This window comes from Castor canadensis, chromosome 15 (assembly GCF_047511655.1).
Source record: "Castor canadensis chromosome 15, mCasCan1.hap1v2, whole genome shotgun sequence".
NCBI classification, from domain to species: Eukaryota; Metazoa; Chordata; class Mammalia; order Rodentia; family Castoridae; genus Castor; species Castor canadensis.
In genome coordinates this window covers 54,046,082-54,070,691 of record NC_133400.1, presented here as the reverse complement: position 1 = coordinate 54,070,691, position 24,610 = coordinate 54,046,082, and the positions used below count along the sequence as shown (strand labels likewise).

The 24,610-nt window shown below is 33.9% G+C and overlaps 1 protein-coding gene across 16 annotated transcripts in view; it reads right to left on the bottom strand.

Annotated features, from left to right (window-relative positions):
- The window catches only part of Zeb1 (zinc finger E-box binding homeobox 1), a 170,798-nt gene that overhangs the window by 21,909 nt on the left and 124,279 nt on the right, over positions 1-24,610 (bottom strand). For 14 of the 16 annotated variants that reach the window (XM_074056210.1, XM_074056217.1, XM_074056202.1 and 11 more), the window contains 3 exons: positions 14,496-14,531; positions 9,068-9,127; positions 2,317-2,478 (listed from right to left, as the gene is read on the bottom strand). In XM_074056210.1, the coding sequence (XP_073912311.1) occupies positions 2,317-2,478; positions 9,068-9,127; positions 14,496-14,529 (256 nt within the window). In that variant the 5' untranslated portion in view covers positions 14,530-14,531. The remainder of the gene's footprint in view (positions 1-2,316; positions 2,479-9,067; positions 9,128-14,495; positions 14,532-24,610) is intronic. The other 2 variants (XM_020170734.2, XM_020170736.2) reach the window with 2 other exon arrangements.

Genomic DNA, 24,610 nt, shown 5'->3' with positions numbered 1-24,610 from the left:
GACCAGTTTCAAACTGTATAATCTCTTCGTAAATCTGTAACCATGAATATTCTTATCTTTTTAAAACAAAACTTGTCAATTTTTATGCCATAGATTTCCTTTGGTGGGCAACATAACATTTCCAACTGGTAATAATTCTTAATGTAGAATCTTGGAAACATCCCCTATATCTTTTCCTCATTGACTGAGAATTTGTGACTATGTAACATGCTAGATGGTGGAGTTAAGTTTGATGATTTACAGCTCACTAGGAAATACAGGACTGCTTGTTTAATCTCCTGAAAATTTAAAAACTTAAGTGTTTCTGAGGATAATCACTTTTTCTATGTAACTACATATTGCTGGTGTGACAGGACTTACTTGGCAATACTTTATTAGCATTTAATTAAGTTACAATATAAACCTGAAAAATTAGAGAACATCTAAACTATCAACATAGTCTATAATTTGCATGTTTTACTAATTCAGAATAGTTAGCTCTCCACTGTTTAGGAGATTTTGGTGTGTTGATTTACAATGGCGAACTATTTATTGTGGTACTGGGTTTTGAACTCAGGGCCTCATGCTTGCTGGGCAGGCATGCTACCACTTGAGCTACTCCACCAGCTCCACAATGACAAACTTTACAAGGCTCAACCTTATTGGATCTATGTAATGAAACATATCTTTACTTTTTTCATTAAGGCTTTTTGAAAGTCTCTGTCGCATAAAAATTTTACCTATATACATATATATTTAATGTTTTTCTATTTCCCTTTCATTTCTATCACAACCTGTTTCTTCAGGTGAAATGGTACATTTTCTTTAGGAGAAAAAAATCCCCAAGCAATGAAAGTAGATATGGTAGAGTCTTCCAGCATTACAAGCATGGACTCTACAAACACACATATAGAGCAACTAAGTACTAATGATAAGATTTAGCTGAAATGCAGTTACCCCAGCCTCAATAATCTGCATTTTTCAAAAATGCACCTGTTAGCGCACTGGGACAAACAGTTCTAGAGTGTCCTACTTCTGTTTCTTTTGTCACAGGTTTGATTATAGAAAATTTAATCTATTCTACAGTAGAACCTGATTCTGCTTTTTTTCATTTGAGGCCTGGTCTCAGGATGCAGCACAGGCTGGCCTCAGCCCCCCGTCTGCCGGGTTTATATAGGCACGTGCCAATGCTGCCATACTGGGCTCCTGTTTCTCTTTTCATAGTTGATTTCTGATTTAAGAAAGATACAATTGACTCCTTGCCATGAAATCTATTCTGGCTTTCATGCCATCTTTCTCAATTTCTTCCAAAAACTTCAAAGTTGATTACTTGAATTCTAAGTTAAATTTATCTACTCAATTGGGAACTATGGAAAAATAAAGCAAGATTTAGGATATATTCTTTGTAGCACTAGCAATTAAACTTGTGGGCTCATACTTGCTAGGCAAGCACTTTACCACTTAAGCCATGTTCCCAGTCCTTTTGTTTTTAGTTTGTTTTTCAGATAGGGTCTCAATAACTCTTCTCAGAGCTTGCCTGGGACCAGTCCCAAGTAGATGGGACTACAGGTGCCACCATGCCTGGTTTGTTTTTAAGATAGTGTCTTGATAACTTTTGCCTAGGTTGGCCTCAAACCATGATCCTACTGTCTCCACTTGCCAAATAACTGGGATCACAGGCATGATCTGTAACCCATGGTCCCAGGTTTAAGATAATAATACTTCACCAATCCTTAAACATTTCTAGTACCTTCCTATTCTTGTTGTAGATGTTGCATAAAATTTCTTACAGGAACATGTGCATGTGATTTTCATCTCTTTATTGTGTTTGGAAGGACAGAGTGACAGTTGATTTCTTTTCAGGAGTGTCTATTACTGTGTTTTCACTATTTTTTTATACGTGGAGTGTTCATATCAGAGTGGACTAAAGAATATACAGAAAAACTATTCTCTCCAAATAGTAAGTATGTTTTGTGTCAGTAAACCAAGTTTGGCTTGCTAAAAGAATAGTGAAAAAGAATCAAAGGGCAGTAAGGGTCAAACTAGTCCTCATTTCTACTTCCTGCTGCCATTTGTGTGAATGGAAACTGACATCCAGACACTTTTCTAAGGCTTTACGTGCAGTTACCTCTACATACACAGCAGCTAATAATCTAATTCTGCACTGTTACCCTGGGTGATAATGCCTCAGTATTAAGTCTACTCTCTTATAGGTACCCACGATAAATTTTGGTCCTCAAAATTATTCCCTATAGTAAAACAGATTCCCATATTAGAGAAATAGAAAAAATGATCCTTTAAATTGAGGAAGAAAAATAAGTGTGAAGTTCTGCTTACCATTTTCGTCATGCCCACTGGCTTCCGGCGTGCCCTGCCTCTGGTCTTCTTCTGGCGCCTCAGGGTAGATGACAGCAGTGTCTTGTTGCTGAAGGAACTCTTCAACATTAGGATCGTGGTTTTGCTCATTTTCTGCATCTGAGTCGCATTCGTCATCTTTTACTAAAAGAAATGAATTCTTTATAAAAAGCAATTTTACCACCAAGTTGTCACATAATTTTTCTAAATAAGAAATTATCTTGAGACAGCACATGATCACTCTTGAAATAGGAAATAGTTACTGGAAACTAAAAATGAATTCTATTTGTTTTTTGAAATCTACAAAGAAGTCATTTTACTTTATACATTTAAAGAGTTATAAGCTGGGTATGGTTGCACATGCCTTAATCCCAGTACTTTGTAGATATAGGCAGGAGGATCTAGAGGTTTATGGTCTACCTGGGTTTCATAGGGAGACCTTGTCTCAAAAAACCACAGAGTGTTATAAATGTCTGAAATTCTCATATTCCTTTTAAGCTTTAGAGCCATTCTTCTATTCCATTTGAATAAACAAAACTCAGAGAAAGTAATAAAGTTGACTGAATTATTTCTCACTTGATAAAGCAAGAAATAAGAAAACCTTTGTTTTCACAGATCACTTTCTTAGCAGCCTATCATAATACTTCACGTTATACTTTGCATCTGAGTCACTCCCATATAACCATTTTTTCAGTTCAGTTATATGGTTCTTTTAAAAATAGCTTTAATAATTATATATAGTTAGAAAGACTTCTGAGTCAAAAGGGATCAAATCACCAAAAATTGTTATTTCCTCTAGAATTCCCTATATAAACAAGGCAATTCTTTCTCTATTTCTGCCTCAATAAATGTTTAACCACAAGATTAAGTCAGAGACTACTTTTCTTGAGTTAAAAAGGTATAAGAGAACAGAATGAGTTCACCTGAGCAGGCTGCCTAGAGTGTTGCTGAGTTCTTTGGCAGCCTTGCTGCACTACGGTTTCCTTCATTTGCTGCTCTAGAGGAGACTTTTCCAGACAGGCTCTAGAAGAGTCTTTTCAGACAGGCTCTAGAGGAGAATGTTTACTCCATGCTGGTGGTGAGTAATGAATTAGCATGACTCCTGGCTGACTTCTTTATAGACTTCAGACTGAATAGTTCATTCTAAATGTGTAAAATGGCACTTCCTAGCAGACTGAAATTGGTCCAGATTACAATGGTGATGTATGGGCATTTTTTGTTTGACAGTTACTGAAACAATCTTGCTAAATCCCCTGCACAGTAATAGAACCAAACTCCTCAGGGTGACTCATATTTAAAACCCGAGAATCAATGGAATGGTAATAACAGTGATTCATAATTCTTTCACCTTTTTAATATAGCCAGTAAGCTATCAACTACTTAGTATCTGCTGCACAGTAAGAATTAATACTATTTAATTCATGGTAGTAGGTCCCTAACTGGGGTTGCTGTATTTATAAGTAAGTGAAGACTTTTTAAGAGGTGAGCTGATACTGCTGGCTTTAAGGGAATCAATCCCCAGACTCCAACTCCCATGGATAGACTCTTTCTTAGCATCATCCTGAAGGTTCTTCTCTTCTCCACTTTTCACAGAACCCTTTGTTCCCACTTTCTGAAAAGAAAGAAAGGCACATCTCTCCACCTATCAGTAATACTAATATGGTACACTGCTTTGGAGTATAAAAATCTCTAGGGTGCCAAAGGAGAAAAGTTGAAAATACTGACTTGGGAAAACCTCCTTTATTGGTTAACACAAGTGACATAAAAACACTAGAGGCCTTCCAGTTTCCTGTTTACATGTCCTCCTGTGAGGTGTAAGCACTGCAGCTGAAATGGATAGCGGGCCCTGGTGGGATGCTGACATCAACTACGTGCCATGACACGGACAAAGAAGTGAGGGGAATTTTCCTTTAATTACGTCATGTGTTGCACCCTAAACCATTACTAAACAGCTTACTGCTCTCCAGGAGACTGATGAGAGCAAAGCAAAGAGCATCCGCAAACATTCTGTAGACACTATCATCAGCTGGAAAAATAAGCATTTTTGAATAGGTAAAGCAATACATTTCAGTGCCATCAAGTCTTTTCAATGCAATTTCAAATTTTCAAGTTAAATTACACAAAACTCATAAATTAAATTGGTATTTTATGTGATTTCTTGTAGACTCCATATAGTTAAGATTTGACAAGATAGGTTCAATTATTTTTTTTTTATCAAATTGTTACAAAGTCAGGTGTGGTGGTGCAGGTCTGTAATCCTGGTTACTTAGGAGGCAGAAGCATGAGGACTGTCTGAAATCAGCTCAGGTAAAATTACTAAAACCCTATCTCAAAATCAAAATAAAAAACAAAAGGGCTGGGAACCACAGCTTAAGTAATAGAACACTTACATAGCAAGGCCCTAGCTTCAATACCAAGTACCACCAAAGAAATGTGTTTTTTCAATTTAGAATTCATCTAATAAAATGTTAATATTTTCTACATCTTACCAAAAAAATTGTATATATGCTAGCTATTTGAGTAATGAGTTTTTAAATAGTATATACTTATCAGAATTATAGTCTGTATTATATAGGAATTTTTCTTCTTCAATAACAGATACATACATATATATTTATATACACACACACATATATATACATAAGCTTACCTATATACTGACTGGTTCTAAATGTAGTCAAAGATTTTTATAACTTATAAAAATTAAGTTAGATTTATAGCATCTTAACTTTGGCTTCAATACTGAGTAGTTTACTTTTATAAGATGTATTTATTTGCATTTTATATATTCTTATTTATTTCTAATTTATATATTCATCACATATTTCCTTATTGAATAAGTTTTTATAAAATTCCTCAAAATGTGTACTGGTAAAATGAAGACATACTTTTTCTCCAGGAAGTCTGATTTGGCTGACTGTATGACAGTAACAACTGGCTTTGCTAAGTTAGATTAGGTAGAAATTTTCCAGAAATTGGGTGAAATAAAGTATTGATCAAAAGATAGACAGCACATGTAGTATGATATGAAAAAGAATTTTTATTAAAAGTGTATTGGCAAAAGTACTGAAATGATTCTAATGGGTAGGAAACAAATCTGTTGCACATTAGGTGGCTTTGAATTTTTGTTTTCAACAATATTGAAGAGTACTTAACTGAATTATTAGTGCAGGACCTTAAAATATTTTTATTGACAGACAGCTATAACTCTTAGCATAAGTATGAAGATGTATAAAGAACTGAGTAACTCATAGTTATAATAAAGCATTTTATTTGATCTTCTCATTTGAGAATAAGGTTATCTTACTGCTAAATGAAAAAAAAAAAAAACCAGAAACAGCATTAATGCTTTAGGAATAATGAACATTAAGCTGCGTGGGGTGGTGCATTCTGTAATCCCAGCATTTGGGAGGCTGAAGCAGGAGGATCTTGAGTTTGGGCTCAGAAATTAAGAAAAACCTTATCTACTTTAATCTTACTTTCAATAACATTTTCTTTAACACTTATTTATTAAAATGTATAATATATTTAGGTTGGATCAAGTATGAACTATTAATATAAGTGACTAATTGGTCTATAATTTTTTAACCCTTAAGAATCTTGTGGGCCCTAGAAATTAAAGAGAAATTCCCAGTTTAATTTATAAACATACTCTTCTTATATGGAAATATGAGTTGATCAAAATGCCCTTAAAGAAGAAATTTTTATGTTAGCATAAAATTCTACAGGGCATACAGAAGGCAAGTAAGAGTTAGAAGTAAACATTATGCTATGACATTGCTGACTTTCAAAGAGCTTGCTGACTTCAAAAAAAAGAATTATTCTTAGATATTAAATTGCTGTGGGTTTCACATGTAAGAGTGATGTTAAACAAGTTAATATTTATAATATGCCAGAAACTGTTACTACTGACTACAAAATGAAAAACTTTTATGTCCATTAATAAGTTTGTGAGCTGTACACAATCAGTTTACGTCGTATACAATTAGTATTTAATAACAGTAACTCTTAAAGTTGTTGTGAAGATTAAATTAATAGAGTAATGTATTTATTAATACTGTACCTGGCATGTATTAAGTGCTACATAATTGTTAGCTATTTTTCTTAAAGCAGTCCTGTAAGGTGAACATCATGATTTCACAATTAAAATTGTTCTTAATTAAAAAATTAGGGTTAGAAAAGTTAACACAGCTTTTCCAAGATAATGCAGGAAAAAAGTATTATAATTATAGCAGATAATTTGGTGTAATATGTCTGATATCAAATTCTGGGCTCTTTATACTATCTTTATGAACCCACATTTATCAAGCCTAATTTCAAGCTGAAACCAGAAGTTCTATAGTTTTACCCATAAAATTTAAAGTGTCAAAAAAGTCAATTATAAATCAAGTTTTCTGGTCTTAAGACTGATAACCTTGTATTTAAATGTTAGAGAAATTTAATAAACATACAGAAATATGATAATTTAGTTTTCTTTTAGGTAGAACAGAACTCAGAGCTGACTGGCAAAGTATAAAATTATAGGGTTACAATCACAAATTAAATAGAGCAAATATTTAATATAAAGACTAAACAGAAATATGATAATTTAGTTTTCTTTTAGGTAGAATAGAACTCAGAGCTGACTGGCAAAGTATAGAATTATAGGGTTACAATCACAAATTAAGTAGAGCAAATATTTAATATAAAGACTAAAATGTTTTACTTAGCCATCAATATAAAGTTTTTTTCCTTATACAGAATAAAGTATCCTATGGTTTCCTCCAAACTTTATCTTCCATTTTTGAAACTTGGCAAACCTACTAACTATAAAAACAAAAAGGGATGTTCAGGAGAACAGAGGATATTAGGGGCGAATATTTGACTTGCTGAATATTAAGGGCAGTCTACAGGTACCTTAGCTTCAAGAACAGCAAAAGGAAGTCAGCTATGGAAAACACCTGACAAAGTTCTGAACTAATGATAGTGACCTTTGTACCATGTTTTTTGTCAGCTTGTTATTCCTAGAAGCCAAGAAGTAACAAAAGCAAAGGCAACATAATTTGAAAGTGTAACTGCTCAAAAGTGTCAAAAGTTCAATTTCTATCCTTTTTTCCTTAAGGCCACATTAATTGGAGCTTTATTAAATGTTTGCTTGCTCCTGACTCCTCCCCATGGTCCAGAGAAATTAATGCAGTAGGGATTCTCTTCTTATGGGTAGGCAGGCCTTAACATTTAGTGGCAACTTTGGTTAATACAAGGTTACTCTGCTTTCCAGACATGATTTTTTTGAGAGAATTTATATATACCAGTATTTCAAACTAAAAGTATTCATTTATTAATAAGTTATTTATAGTGAGATAAAATACTATAAACTTGGAACTATGCATGTCTTTTTTTAATAGTATTTTGCCTAGAAGGACAGATGGTCTTATAGATCTGGTCATACAGAGCAATAAATAGCATTCCTTTGTATTTATTAACATTGTTGATTTCCTAATAGCAAATATACAGTTTAAATATTTTATATGACATTATTGTTTTACTATTAACAAATAGTATGTTTAAATATTTTATATGATCTGTAGGCTAGCATGACAAATATTTGATAACAAGCATACCTGGATACATTATTCATGCAAGTTACACATGACCAAGGGAAGATTATAAAGCCTCAGTCAGTAAGTGCCACAGCTTATCACATACTCCATTATTAATTAATTAATTTGGAATTCACCTTTAATAATAGCACAAAGATTTACCGTTTGTTTTATGCAACTGACTGATAACTATGGGAGTACTAATATTTATATTACAGATGAAAATTTGTTTTTGACACAAAAAGATAAATTTATAGGGCTCTATGGAATACCCCTAAAATGTATTTCAAAGTCAAAGATCTATGAATATTAAAAACATAGAAAAGAAGGAAAAAATTGAATTAAAATTATATGATAAAGACAATCTATGACTGGATATAAATAATACAATTATATTTCTTTCAAGTACAGTAATCTGAGGAAATGTTTGAATAATTTGGAATTTTTCAAGTTTACATTCTAACAATTCTACCCGGCTTAGGGGAAACAATAAAAAGTGTCTGGTACTATCATGATTTAGTTTTCCACTTACTCTTTTGCTTCTTAAATATGATCTGAATCCTTTACAGAGCAATAGCCTTAAGTTTCAGGAGTATGTACTTTTTAGTCATGTAGAATTTCCTTGTTTACTACAATTCAACTTCATTGTGGCCCTTGCAATCACAGAAATTACAAGAAAAATTTAATTCTCTTGTTTGCTGTGACATGTTCACTCAACTCATCAATATTCATGATTATCATCTAACTTACAGACAACCTATGACATTTGCTTTCTCTCTTCTCTTTTCTGTCTCATGGGTAATTCAAAGCAGACCTTGGTAACTAATAATGAAACTCAAAACAGTTATTAGATCTATAATTCTATAACTTCAGTAAAAATTTAATGTATACTTGAATTTTCACTCACTTATTTTTGGATTATCATTCTTGTCATCCTTATAGAATGGAAAAATCTGCTATATTATATAAAGCTATAAGTCTACATTGTATTTAAATAATATTAACTTTGAGCTATGTATATGCCAAAGTGCTTAAACATTTAAGGAGGGCAAGATAAAAGAGGAGGAGAAAGACTAAATTTAGGGCTTAAAATGCAAAAAGCCAGTGTCACAAATGCCTCCTTCAAAGGCTGTGAGAGAAAACAGCAAGAGTACCTGTGCATCCTGCATCACCTGCCTGAGCTTCAGGCCCCAGGATTCCTTGCCCTTCCTTTCCTGGTGAAATAGAAGAACAAGGAATTAAATAGATATATGTGTATGTGTCACAAATATTTTAACTTCCAGAAATCTGAAAAGAAAACTCTTAGTTCAGATTATATTTAAGTTGGATATTTTCCTTTTATAAATATGGTAATGTATCCTTGAAAAGTAAAAGATTTGTAAAGAAATTAAGGGGGCAGTTTAACAAAATCACAAAGACATTTTAGAGAAACAAAAATTAGTGCAGATTTAGATATAAATCTATAATTATATATTTTAGACTTACAGGTTGAATATCCTCTATGTGAAATGTTTGGGACCAGAAGTGCTTGGGATTTTTCAGACTTTTTTTTCAGACTCTGGAATACTAGCACATATAATCAAGATATCTTAGGGATAGGACACAAGTCTAACTATGAAAATCATTTATGTTTCATATACATCTTATAAACATAGTTAATAAGCTATATAACAGCTAGCAAGATAAAGTTATTAATCTTTGTAACAACACATTTTATAAATTTAAAAAGCAAAATACAACTTGAGGTTTGGAGAAGCTAAATAACTTGTCTATAGACACATAGCTATTAGGTGGGAGAAGTGGAATTTGAACGCAGATCTGATTAACTCCAAAACCCACTTTCTACTACACCCTTGCTTTTTCTAATTTGAGGACTAGAAAGCTGGAAAGATTGAGCCAAATATCATTGTCCCCAAAACAAACACCTAAGGCACCTATGCCTTTTCTTTTAATCTATTTATTATTCTAACTACTGACAAATAGTAATGATAGAGGCATTGAGAAACATTTTTATGTTTATTATTCTCCCTTGACACCTCTATGTTTACAGAATAGATTTGCCATAAATTTTTTGTTATAGATAAATGTATCCTTTTTGGCAAGCAAAAATTATGTTGTATATCTTTAGGTACATGCTATCTATCATAATACTTTATTAAGAACATGTGCATGTATTAAAGACATGAAGGAGTTAAAACTGCTTTTATTAATACAGCAAAGTACATGTCATAATCATGACCAGAATACTTGCAAAGTCATACAAAAACATAATAGTTTTCTGCACCCCAATCAAATCCCACTGAATGTCAGTCAAAAATCCTGATTTAGATTTCTCCTTAGTTTGATTGTTGAGTAACAGAGCACTAATAATTAGCCATTATGAGTGCCACAATAAGGGACTAACTGACTCTGATCTCTGCTAATCCTGCATTACTGTCCCTGCTAAAAGAACTTATCAATAAAGCAAATGTCAACAAAATTCCTGAATTTTAACTTTAAGACACTGGAACATTAATAAGTAATGAGATATTCCACTGAGTAGTTTTCCAGACAGCTTCATTTTCCCTACCTTGTATCTTTTAGTCTACTTATATGCAAACACGTATGGTACAGGTTGAGCATCCCTAATTTGAAAACTCAAATTTACATTTTGGATTTTTAAATATTTTTGGATTAGGGCTGTTCAACCACTGAAGTCTATACAAGCATTCAAAAATGTGAAAAACTCCAAAATGTACTAGTTCTAGTCTCAACCATTTCAGATAAGGGATACACACAACCTACACAATCATCCATCAAAGCCACAATGACCATGAAGACCTGTTAATTTAGAGCAAGCTAAAACATATGTGAGGTAAGATTCAGTTAAGATGGAGAAAGCATAAACTACCTAGTGTCTTATACTGAATGTAGCTAATGCAGCTAACCTAGGAGAATGCATGGACTAGACATTTGATAATGCTTGAAAAGTAAATCACACCAGGCCAACTGAAGAAGCTACAAGAAGGTTTCAAAGCACCACAGTGTGGGCTGGCAGAGTGGCTCAAGGGGTAAGAGTGCCTGCATAGCAAGCCTAAGGCTCTGAGTTCAAACTCCGTACTACCAAAAAAAAAAAAAACAAAACAAAAAATGCAAAGCACCACAGGTTGATTCCCTCCCACAACTCTGGTATTCCTTGGCCTGAAAGTGCACTGGGGCACTCTAGTTTAAGTTTATGGAACAGGAAAGGGCTTAAAGAAGAGAGAAATATCCATTTCCTTCTCTATTTTCTTTTTCCCTCAACCCCCAGGTAATTTCAAAGTAGTAACACAGAAAATGATGACAACAGGGGCCTGAAGGTACCTAAAACTCTGAGGAGAAACTTCCTCTCCAAAATATTACCTCTGACCCTAAGAGGATGGCACGAATGTCTACTCAGTTCTCTCTCTCCCAGTCTTGCTACAGACATTGTTGCAAGAAGTGTTTGACAAAGTGGGGTGAGTAAAGTCCCAGATTTTTTGGCTAGATAACCAACAAGGGGAGTCCTAAGGAATGGACAGTACTGGGAAAATTGTAAAAGAGGGGGAGGTTCAGGAAAGTGATCTCATTAAGTAGTTTATGAACTCCGGGGATTATGCCCAAACTGCTCATGGATGAATCTGATCACAGACTTTGAGGACTTAAGTTCTATAGGGACATTACCCATGTCCCAAATGACCCCTGGTTGGTACACACAGGACAGACTCAAACATTGCTGCAAAGTCTTTAAACACTGAACTGTTTATGAAATTACAACCTACACACAGTTGGGTGGGGCTTAAAGCCTGGCTATACCTGGATAAGTTGCTTGCTAAAGCAAAAATATCAAATATCTCTATAGGACTTAAATAAGACCAACAGTCTCATAATAAAATACTCAAAATATCCAGCATTCAATCAAAAATGACCTGGCATATGATAAGCTAGAAAAGTCTCAACCTGCGTGGAAAAAGAAACACTGAAAAGACACAGATGTTGGAATTGTCAAATAAAGACTTTAAGGCAGTTATAAAAAGTACTCTAAGAAATAAAATGAACCGTCTTGTAAAGAATGAAAACATAGAAAATCAGCAAGTAGAATGTTCAAACAAAAATCAATATTTTTAGAACTAAAAATATAATAATAACAGAAATTTAAAAAAATTCACTGGTTGAGCTTAATAGTAAAATGGAGATAAAAGAAGTATTAGATAATTTGATAGTAAATGGCTAGAAATTATTCAATCTGAAAAACAAAGAGTAAAAAGATTTTTTAGGGTCTTAGGATGTGTGGAACAAAGATAAAATAACATTCATGTCTTTGGAGTCTCAGACAGAAGACAGAAAATATGATATAGAAAAAATATTTCAAGAAAAAATGTCTAAAAGCTCACCAAATTTAGCAAAAGTCAAAAGCCAATAAATTAAAGAAATCCACTGAATTCCAAACAGATGAACTCAAAAATAATCTATGCCCAAGCCCACCAATTAAACTATGAAAAAACTAAATTTTAAAAAATTACTGAAAAGAGCCAGAGAAAATGATACATAACTATCATGGAACAATGACTTAAAAGACTATAGATTTATCATCAGCAATCAGGTATTCTGTAAGGCAGTGGAACAGTTCTGAAGTGCTAAAATAATAATAAATACCCAGTCAACTCAACCCAGTGAAAATATCCTTCAGGAATGAAGATATAATAAATACATTCGTAATGAAGGAAAACTGATTTGAGTTCAGTGCCAACAGACCTATTCAAAGCAGTGCTAAAGGAAGACTGTCAAAAAGAAGGTAAAATGGTATCAGAGGGTCAATTAAAATGTCAGGAATGAAAGAAAAACAGAAACAATGTGGTATGTATTACAACTACAAAATAAAGGATGGAGGGTGACAGGACCTAAGTCCTCCTGGAGTGGTAAAAATACTGATTCTAAGAAGACTGTGAAAAGTTAAGTTTGTACCTTCTCAGAGTTTGCACTCTAGTGACTGAGCTAAATGGGTGCTCCAAATTCTATGTATTTCAATCTATAAAGTTACCACAAAGAGATTCAGTCAAAAATAAGATAAATAAAGTGGAATACTAAAGCTACTCAAACGATCCAAAAGAAGGTAGAAAAGGATGAACAGAAGAATGAAAAATAGGGAACAAAAAGAAAACAAGTACTAAAATGGTAAAAAAAAAAAAAAACCCAACAACCCTAAACATCTAAAATTACATTATATTTAAATGATCTAAACAAGCAACAAAGAGACTGTCAGACTAGATGGGAAAAAATCCAAGCTACATTTACATGCTAGCTACAGAAATTATTTCAAGTGTAATGCTATAGATAGGTTCAAAAGTAAAAAAAATGGAAAGTTATATCATGCAAATGCTAATGAAAAGAAAGTCGAAGTGATTAGTGTAAGACAAAGGAAATGACTAGGGATAAAGAAAAACTGTATGATAAGAGTCAATTTACTAAGAAAACATAGCAGTCTTAAATGTGTATGCATCTAACAAGAGCTTTTCAAACAGGTGAAGCAAAAATGGGCAGAAGTACAAATAAATCACTGCAAATGTCAATACTCCCCTCACATTAACAGCTGACAAACAAGTAGACAAAAAAATCAGCAAGGACAGCAAAAGAATTAGTCCACACTAACAACTAAATCCAACTGGCATTTTCAGGACACTCCACCCAGCAACAACAGAATTCACATTCTTTGCAAGTGCATACATTCAGAATCATAAAACGAAACAACAAACTGTAAAGAATGGCAGTAATACAAAGTATGTTTGTCTGACCATAATGGATTAAAACTACATGTCAACAGCAGAAGTATAATAAAATGTGTAGACATTTGGAAATTAACACACTTCTGAAGAATTCATGGATTAAACAGGAAAAAAATATTTGGAATACTCCTAAATCAGTGCTTAGAGGGATATCTGTGGCAGTAAAGGCTTATGTTATAAAAGTAGGCTTCAACAATTCTAAGCTGCTATATTTCAGAAATAGAAAAAAGAGGAGCAAAATAAACCTAGGAACAAGCAGAAGGAAATAACAAAGATCAGAAAAGTAGAGAAAATCCATAAAACAAAAAGCTTTTCTTTGAAAAGACCAATACAATGGGCACACCTTTAATAGGAATGAAAAGTAAAAAAAAAGAGGCAAGACACAAAGTACTAAAAATTAAGAATGGAAAGGCAATCACCTTTCCGTTTTCAGAGGCACTGGTGGCTCAAAAACTGCAATCCTAGCTACTTGGGGGGCTGAGATATGGAGGATTGCAGTTCCAGTTCAGTCAGGCAAATAGTTTGCAAGACATAGCTGGGCAGAGTGGCATGCATCTATCAGCCCAAGCTACACAGGAGGCTGAAATTGGGAGGATCACAGTTCCTAGGAAAAAGCTTGTGAGACCCCCCATTTCAACAGAAAACAGCTGGGCATGGTGGTACTCACCTGTCATCCAGCAATAGCAGGAAGGTTAAAACTGGAAGATGGCAGTCCAGGTAGGCCTGGGCAAAAAGGGAGATCCTACCTCAAAAATATAACCAAGGTGAAAAGGGCTGGGGGCTCAAGCTGTAGAACACCTACCTGGAAAGCTTGAAGCCTTGAGTTCAAACCCCATTACTTTAAGGAAAAAAAAAAGAATGAATGAAAAGGGAGTATCATTACAGAACCAGCAGATAGTAAAAGAGAAATACAGGACTACTATGAACAACTACACACATAAACTTGAAAACTTTGAGGCGGACTAATCCTTTGAAACCCAGAAACTACTAAAACGTATCTGAGATGAAATGGTTAACCTGAAAATTCCTATAACTATTTGAAAATTGAATTTTAAAACAAAACTCCATGCTCCAATCATTTCACTTGCAAGTTTTATCAGCCAGTTAAAGAATAAACATTAAATTTAAACTGTGATCAAGAAAATAAAAGATTAAGGATCGCTTTCCAACTCATTTTATGAGCTAACATTATTCTGATACCCAAACCATACAATAGGACAAAAATAAAAAGAAAACTGTAGACCTAATGAACATTGACACAAAAATCTTAAACAAAATATTACTAAGTCAAATTCAGCAATATATACAAATGACCAAATGGGATTTTCCAGGGAATCAGGATTTGTTGAATATTTGAATATTCAATAATGCATTCCACCATGTGTCAACAGGTTATACACATAAAACCACATTTTGATATCAACTGATGCAAACAAGCAGTTGAAAAACTTCAGTTATCTATTTGTTGGTGAAAACTCTCAGCAAACTAGGAAAAGAAGGGAACTTAGGCAGTCTGAAAAAGGGCACCTACAGCAAACTTAGGCAAAAAAGACTGAATGCTTTCTCCCTAAGATTGGGAAAAAAGGCAGGAATATTTATTGTCTCTACTCTTGACATCTTGCAACAAGACAATAGAAATAAAGGGCACATTACAAGCAAGGAAAAACTAAAACGGTTCCTATTTGCAAAGGACAAGACTGTGTACAGAGAAAATCCAAAGAAAACTATATACTATAAAGATCTTCTAGAATATGTGAGTTTAACATGTTCACAGGATAACAAGTCAACACACAAAAATCAATGATATTGCTATATACTAGCAAGTAACAACTGGAAACCAAATAAAGAAAAAAACTTAAGCCATCATAATAGTTCCTTCCTCCAAAAAAGAAGTATGTATGTGAAAATGTAACCTAACATGTACATGACCTATATTCTGAAATTATAAAATGCTGATGCTAGAAATGAAAGATCTAAATAAATGCAGAGACAAACCATGTTCATGAACTGGAGGGCTCCTCAACAAGAAAGCTTTGAGTTTCCCCAAACTCATTTATAGATTTAACACAATTCAAATAAAAACCTCAGTAGTTACTTTAAATATAGATAACACTATTCTAAAATTTACATGGAAAGGCAAAGGAACTATAATAGTTAAAACAATCTGGGAATAAATTAAGCTGGAGTATCTACCGCTATAGTAATCAGGATTTTGTAGTATTGGCAATGGGGCAGACACAGTGATAAACAACAGAACGGAGTCCAGAAATAGTCCCACACAAATATGGACAATTAATTACTGACACAGGTACAAAGCCAATTCAATACAGAAAGAGTCCTTTTCAACAAACAGTATTGAAACAACTAGTCACCTGTGTCAAACAAAAATTGAACTTTACCTCAACTTCGTATCTTATAAAAGTGGATTATGGATCTAACAAATAATGAAGTAAAAGAAAGCAAAGCAGAAATCCTAATAATCTGGAGTTAAGCGAGAACTCTTGGACATGACACCAAAAGCTTGATCTGTAAAAGGAAAAAGTGACAAATTGCACTTCGAAATGAAAACTTTTGTCCTGGGAAAGACTAGGGTAAGAGAATGAAAAGACAAGACATAAACTGGGAAAAAGTATCTACTACAACTATAAAGGACTCTCAAAATGTAACAACAACTAAGAAAATACATAAGAGATTAACCAATGCTTTACTGAAGAGGGTTTATCAATGGCAAGTAAACACATGAAAATATACTCAACTTCACTAGCCACTAGGGAAATGCAAATAAGCACCACCACCATCATGGAAACACATCTATTGGGATGGCTAAAGTAAAAAAACAAAAAAAAAGATAAAGTGCTTATGGGGATGCAGAGAAACTGTACCTCTATTGGGCACTGGTACATCTGCAGTAAACAGTTTAGCAGTTTCTTAAAGCATTAAGTATATACTTAATATATGATGCAACAATCCCACTTCATGACATTTGTCTTAAAGAACTGAAAATTTATGTTTACAATATCCCCTTTAGAAAATATTGTGCATGGAAATCAATGTGAGTCAATGCCCTGTATAGCTATCCTTATCTCAACCAGCAAAACCCCTTGTTCCTTCCTATTATTGCTTATACTCTCTCTACAACAAAATTAGAAATAAGGGCAAAATAGTTTCTGCTGGGTATTGAGGCGGGGAGTGGGAGGGGGTGGAGTGGGTGGTAAGGGAGGGGGTGGGGCAGGGGGGAGAAATGAACCAAGCCTTGTATGCACATATGAATAATAAAAGAAAAATGAAAAAAAAATTTGATTTAAAAAAAATAAATAAATAAAAAATAAAAAAAATAAAAAAAATAAAAATAAAAAAAAAAAGAAAATACTGTGCATTAATGTTTATATAAGCTGGAAACCACAAAAATATCCTTTAACAGGTGAATGGATAAACTTTGGCACATCTATACACTGGAACAGTACTCATCAATAAAAAGGATCAAATTATTGTTCCATGCAGTGATCTGAATTCAAAGGCATGCTGAGTGAAAGAAGACGATGCAAAATGTTTCACAATAGATGATTCCATTTTTATGACAATCCCCAAAAGAAAAAAAAAACTATACAATCAGAGAACGGATCATGATTGCCAGAGTTTGCAGTGAAAGGAAGATGTGACTAAAAGGGAATCACACACCTTTTGAGAATTTTGCTGATGGAACTGTTCTTTTGGTCTCAATGTGGTGTTTCTAGAACATGTATGTGCATCTACACGTGGATGACTAAGTTACAGTTTATAGAATTATACATCAACAACAGGAAAGTATATTTTACTATATGTTAATTTCAAAAATATTCTTGAGTCCTTAGGAAAAAATTACTTTTCTAATTTCAGGTGCTATCTAGTTCTATAACTGGTAATTAGAAGAATTAGAGTATTCTTAGATTTTTAAAGCTGGCTTGATGTCTTACTCTCAGTTACTTGAGAGGCCAGTTGGTGATAATATCCAATAATGGATTTCATAAAGTAATCAAAAGAATTATTTAAATCCAACTCATAAAGTAAAAGGGAAATCAAACCCAGAAATCAGTAGGTACTTTCTGGAAAAGAAATGAAGAAAAGGCTTCAGAGTCAGTTAAGCCTAGGTTAATCAAGGACTACTAGGTCCTTGATTCGTCTTGGGAGAGTGATATGAATTCCTCTTGTCCTAAGAGTGGTGAGAGGGGGGTTAAAGGAGAATTATGGAGAGGGTAAATTTAACTAAGATACATTTTAAGTGCTTTTGCAAATGTTACAATGTACCCTAAGTACAATAATAATGTGATATGAAAAAAACTAAAGAAAATAAAACTAGGACATTACCTAAGTATCGCTGTGAGGTTTGAGAATGTATGTAAGTGTTTAACCCAATGCCTAGCAATGCAGCAAATGTTCAGTAAGTCACAGTTACTATAATGGGTATTGTAATAGGCTAGCTATCAGACATTCTACTAGGCAGGCTAAGGAATGGGACAAACATCACAGATTTGAGAATGATCCTCCAGTAAGATATACATTTTGTAAACTGAATTACTGTTTCAGTAGTTTCCTTCTGTTCTGATCAAAATATTTTTTAAACTTCCAACTTTCCTCAGAACCCAAGAAAAAGGGTTTGTGCTTCATTTTGATTGGATTTAAAAAGGCTTTAACTCTGAAAAATTGTAGACTTGCAGGGAAGTTCCTATATACTCTTCAATAAGCTTCCCCTAATCAGAACATCTGATATAATCTTAGTACTGTTACAGAAAACATGAACTTGACAGTACTACACTACCATTAACTAATCTGTAGACCTTGTTTGACTTTTGCCAGTTTTCTACTATTTTTCTTTTGGTTCAAAAACCAATTTAGTATCCTACACTGCATTTAGCTGTCATGTCTTTAGTCTCTACCAAACTCTGTTAGACCCTGACAAGTTGCTTTCGTCTTTCTTTGTATTTTATGACCCTGGCACTTTTGAAGAGCACCAGGCACTTATTTTGTAGCATACCCCTCATCTTGGAGTTTGATATTTTCTATTGATTAGAATGGGGTTACACATTTTGAGCAAGAATACCACTGAAGTGTTGTTATGCTTCTAGTATGAAGAAGAGCTGGCCTTTCTCTCTCATATATTAAAGTATAGCAATATGGATACACTGATAATTGTTTTATTCTATGGATTATAATCAAATGCTATCATTATTTTCTATAAATATTGTTCCAGATTTTGCTATTGTAGCTCCTTCATATTGGGTTCTGTGTTCTTTCAATATGCTGCCAATAATTAATTAATACATACTTAATGTTCCAGGGTTCACCTTACATTATTTCATGCCCCATCTCCAAGGAGCCCTGGCACCTTTTATTGGAAAATGGTATTTAAATCCCATGTCTGGGCATCATTCATACTTACTGCTATTGAGTATCAATGCTTCTATGCCTTCTCAGCAGATAGAGCTAGAAATATATATAGAGTATATATGTACAGTAGCATCTACATACCTATATTTTTGTGTATATTTTAACATATATTTAGAACCATTAGTTCATATGGGTATTTCTAATTCCAACTGAACACCAGGGAACTAGGATTTTCTCTATCCTTCTCTCTTCTTTCATTTAAAACTTCTTTCTTACTGAGAAACTTGGATCACATCATCCTTCATTAAGGACTTATGTAGTTATCATTTATTAAGGGTATATTCAGTTATTTCTTCAGTACTAGTACACGTATAAAATAGTTCCAGTGTCACTCAAATCTCTGTGAGAAACAAACTTATTAACTTGAGGGAAAATGGGAATTAGGTAGTAGGCATCAGGGGACGGGTAACAGAGTATACCTTTTCACATTTCTCATACACAAAATAGATAATTTAAATCATTATCCACCAGACAGGGTGAATGAAAAATGAAACATGAACAGTAACAAATGCATCTATTACAAATGAATTATGCAAAAAGAAACAACCTATGTAACTATTTTGACTATAAACTGTAAGGTTAAGGAATGAAAGAACTATGTCTGGGCTCTAGGTAGCAAATTCTCTTCACAGAGATTTTAAAGAAGGAAGAGTATACAACTGAGGTTCAGCATTGCAGAGATGACCCAAATTTCTTCATTAGTGTCATCTGCAAATACTGAAATACCTAGAGACATGTAAATATTGGAGTTACATCTCTAGTGCAAATGGAAGTGGATCCTATATAAGAAGACCTGAAAAATCCTCTGGCATCATTTGGCCCAGACTTTTCATTTTACAGATGGAAAAGTAAAACTCAAGAGCCAGTGGTACAATGAAGACTAGAAACATGGGCAGAGATTTTCCTGCATCACACACCATCTGTAGTTGGAAAAGATTCCAAAGTCTTTAGGAATGAGTACAATTTGGCTCAAAGCTTACTTAGATGGCTACTGATACATTCTTTGCATAGACTGCTTACATTATGTTATTATGATTTGTGCCCAAAAAAGCCTTTACTATCATGGACTGTAAGATCAATCTTAAATACTTTTCATGATGTGTAAGTTTTTATGCCTTGGCATTTTAGAAAACATGTAATTTTCTACCATTTAAAAAACTTCACGTGAGAAAAATCTTTAGGTCTCTATTGGAACAGTTTTTAAACTCAACAATTTGAAAAATATTAGGACATAGCTAACATTAAATAATATTTCATGTTAACAGACTGGTTTTATACATGTGTTCTTAAACTGAAAGCATGTGAAACCTTTAAAACATGTGTCTCAAATTCAGGGTATAGTTAAACTGTAACTGGCATAAGCATGAGAGTTTGGGCCACAAGATCTCAAAAGATGAATTACAGATATGCTGGAATACTGCCAAATCACACTTTCTCACACAGAAAATTTAAAGTTGGTAGTATTTTAAGACAATATCACTTAATTATCCTAGAAATTCTGTTGGTTTTTTGGTAGTGAACATGTACTAGTTTATTATTTACAAAAAAACATTGTTTTTTCCATATAATCCTTTGAGAACCTAATTATAATTTGAAGTTTTAGTCAGATAAGAGTATTTCATGGGGAGGAGGGTGAGAAAAATGGGAATATAATGGAGGGGGAATTTGTTGAAAGTGCACCACACACTTGTATGGAATTACCATACATAAATACGATTTCTCCCTTCCTTCCCTCTTTCTTCCCTTTCTTGAAAGATCTCCCTGTGTAGCCCAGCCTGGCATGAACTCCTGTTCCTTCTGCCTCTGGATGTCTAATTTCAAATGATCCATCTTTAAGTTCACCAATTATTCCAAATTTGCTTGATCACATGTATTGCAGAAGTTTTGTTCTGAATGTTTCATTTCAGACATTGTATTCTCCAGTTTCAGATTTTCTATGATTTCTATCTCTGTTGGATTTTTACTTTTGTTCATGTATTGTTTTCCTGATTTTATCTACATGTCTGTGTTTTTTTGTAGCTCACTGGGGAGCTTCTTTAAGACAATTATTTTGAATTCTTTGCCAGGTAATTTGTAGATTGTCTTTTCTTTGGGGTTAGTAACTAAAGTTTTATTTTATTTCTTTCTTGGTGTTATATTTCTTTTAGTCTAAGTTCCTTACATTTCTGCCTTGGAATCATAAAAGAAGTCACTTCCTCCAGTCTTTACTGACTGGCTTTGGAAGATAAATTTGTCTTAGTCTGTTCTTGCTGCTCTAACAAAATAAGACTGGATATTTTTTAAGGAAAAGAATATATGTTTCTCACAAATATATTAGAGACTGGAAAGTCCAAGAACCAAAACACCAGCAAGTCTGGTGTTTTGTGAGGACCCAGTTTCTGCTTCCAAGATGGCATCTTCTTGCTATATCCTCCAGAAAGGGAAAAATGTGTCCACACATGATAAAAGGGCTAGAAATATAAAAAAGGCTAGATAATTCCTTTGAGCCCAGTTATAAGGGAATTTATCCCATTCATGGAGTCCTGCTTTCAGGACCTAATAACCTCCAGAAGCTCTGCATCTCCTTATACTGTTGCTTTGGGGATTAAGTTTCAACATGGATTCTGGAGGGGACATAAACATTCAGACCATAACAGACTTTCACCAGTGAGCCCCACTAGTTATCATGAAGATCTCTCAGACTTGTTCCATTCTTGTACCAGTTACATTCCTTTTGTTTCCTCTAATGGAGCAAGTATATTCTCTAAATCCTGCAAAACCAGGACTGGTGCTAAAAGCATGCCATTTATTTTCTCCAGGGCAATGCACTGAAGTGTACAAGGTCTGGGCCTTCTCCAAGATCAACAGAATCGACCTGGCTGCTAAGATCAATTTTTGCTTTTTTAGAACCAGTTTGTAGAAGTTCAATGCTGGCCAAATACAAGAATACTTGAGGTACTGTCTATAGAGAACATGTGGCTAGGATTGCGTATCAGTTGGGGATGTCCACTGATGAAGTGTTCTGATGGGTCTTTTGGTGGAGTCCACTATCTACTTAGCAGTATCTGTTGTGGATGATTTAGTCATGCTTCTCCATTCAGTGTTCTGGGAAAACCATGTGCTCACTCTGTTGTCATTTGTAGATAAGGGGCCCCCCTTGGTAACTGAGCTATGCTACCTTGGGAAGGGGTGATGTAGATACCATCAAACTTCTCTTTTAATCCTCAAATCCTCTTCAGTGCATCCATTCCTGATGTATTTTTTCTTTTTTTTCTGCACCAGGTGCTGGAACCTCTCAGTAAGACTCTGGGGCTCCACACCCCAGAGGTATTCTTGTCTGTGATTGCCAAAACTGGTGTTCTGTCAGAATGAGGGCAGGGGGAAACTCATACTATTCTGCCATCTTGTTCACATTACTCTCCTATCTACCCCTTTGAGATTTGTTGGTGTATAGTCTTACATCATTCATCAATTCTGAAACAATCTTAACCATTATTTCTTCAGGTATTACTGTTGCCCTAGTCTATATTCATCTGGAATTAAGACATATATTAGAGCCCAAAACTTTCTGAAGCAGGGGTTCCTCATGTATTTCTTTCTGTGACCCAAATTGATCCATCCATATTTAACAGGATGATGGTTCAACCATTAACTAGCTGTTACAATAAATTAGCAAATTAACTTCTCTATGTTCTCCTTTCCAAAAACCCTGGAGTCATCTGTTACCTTCCACATAATATCAAATAAAATAAACCAATTCTTATATATTCTACCTCCTACATTTATTCCCAAAAATCTTTCAGTTCCCATCCTAAGAGATACTCCTTTGGTTCAAAAATCCTCACCATTGCCTGAATTGTTACAGCACCTTTACTGAAGCCTTCTAAAGTTCTTTTTCTATATTTCTGCAGACATATTTCTAAATTTCTTATCAATGATGTTCTCACAGCTTCCAGGATAAAGTTCACACCTTTTACTCAGTGCAGAAAGCACTCTGTATGCTTCCCTTGTTTACTTCTGTGATCACATTTTCGATGAGCACTGCTTGCAAAAGCCTCTGAGGCATCATGGAGAGTTACCTAATTAACCTCTACCAGTGCTTTAAATGTCAAGACCCATCACTGTTTCACTCAGAAATTCTTCTAGGAATCCTCTAATTCAATGTTTCTCCTTCATGCTCCATATAACTTTAAACGTATGTCTACATCAGACTATAATGTATTTGTAACTTATTTATGTCTCTTCCATTCTAAGCTATAAATACTTTTTGTACAGAGAAAATCTTATTCAAGTATGGACATGTATTCCTGCAAAGCCTACTGAATGGACAAACGAACACTATAAAATTAGAGAAGACTGATTATGATTATTATGATATGATATGATTATGATTAATCATTATTATGATATAATTTATATATAATTATTATATTTATTATAATTATATAATATAATTAATTATATCATTATATAATTATGATATAATTATGATATGATTATGATTAGCAAGGAAATGACTTCACAATTTCCTTGCTAAACTATAAGATTTGCCATACTATGGAAATCTTACCTTTTGCTATCCTGTGCCTGTTGTTTAGATTTTTATTTAAACTTCCATATTTCATATCCATATTTTCTGACTTGCATGCTCGACCTATTTCTCCAAATTTTCTAGCTGTAGTTATTTTTTTACAATTTCATAGTTTATCATCTCTTGCTTTTAACAATTAAGCATCATGAAAAATAAGCTAGTGGAATGGAGATAAATATGAGGATTTTAATATATATATATATATAACAGACCATGGTCATAGACTCTGTGAAAGACTGTGACTTAGCCAAAAAATTTATACAATGTCTCTCTCCCCACTACACCTTATTACCACTCATATTTCCAGCAGCAGTTGTCAGAGCTAAAATTCACATAGTGTACTTGTTTTCATATCCTCTGTTGTTTTGGGGTTTCTCTAGGGATTTTTTCTTAAGGTTATGAACCTTGAGTTCCTTCAGCTATAATCTACTGTGACCTAGATCTATAATAGTTACTCACGGTAAGGACATATACTATATTCTCTGAAAGAATATTCTTCCCTCCCAAACTGGGTATTACTAGTAATAGCCTGTATTGGGTAGAGTCATAAAATTGTTCAGGCCCTGAATTCATTACACTTATAAATATATCAGTAAGACTTCTGACCTCAGTTTTGATAACTTGTTTAGATGGCCTCCTTGCACTTCATACTTGATGGGAAGCTTCTTCTTTGACTGACCTTGGATTTGACCTCTCACATGCTTTTCTTCATTTTGCTGATGCCCTTGTTCCTGATCCCCACCTTCTCTAACTCATGATACCTGCCACTTCCTTATCTTTTCTTCTTTTTAAAAAGTAACACTGGTACTTGTATCTTGGAAAGATAGGCTAAAAATTTACTCGAGTAAAAGTTAAAATTTTACTTTAGTAAAAAATTTAAAGAAAGTGAGAGAACTATATTACTTACAGAATTCTGACATATA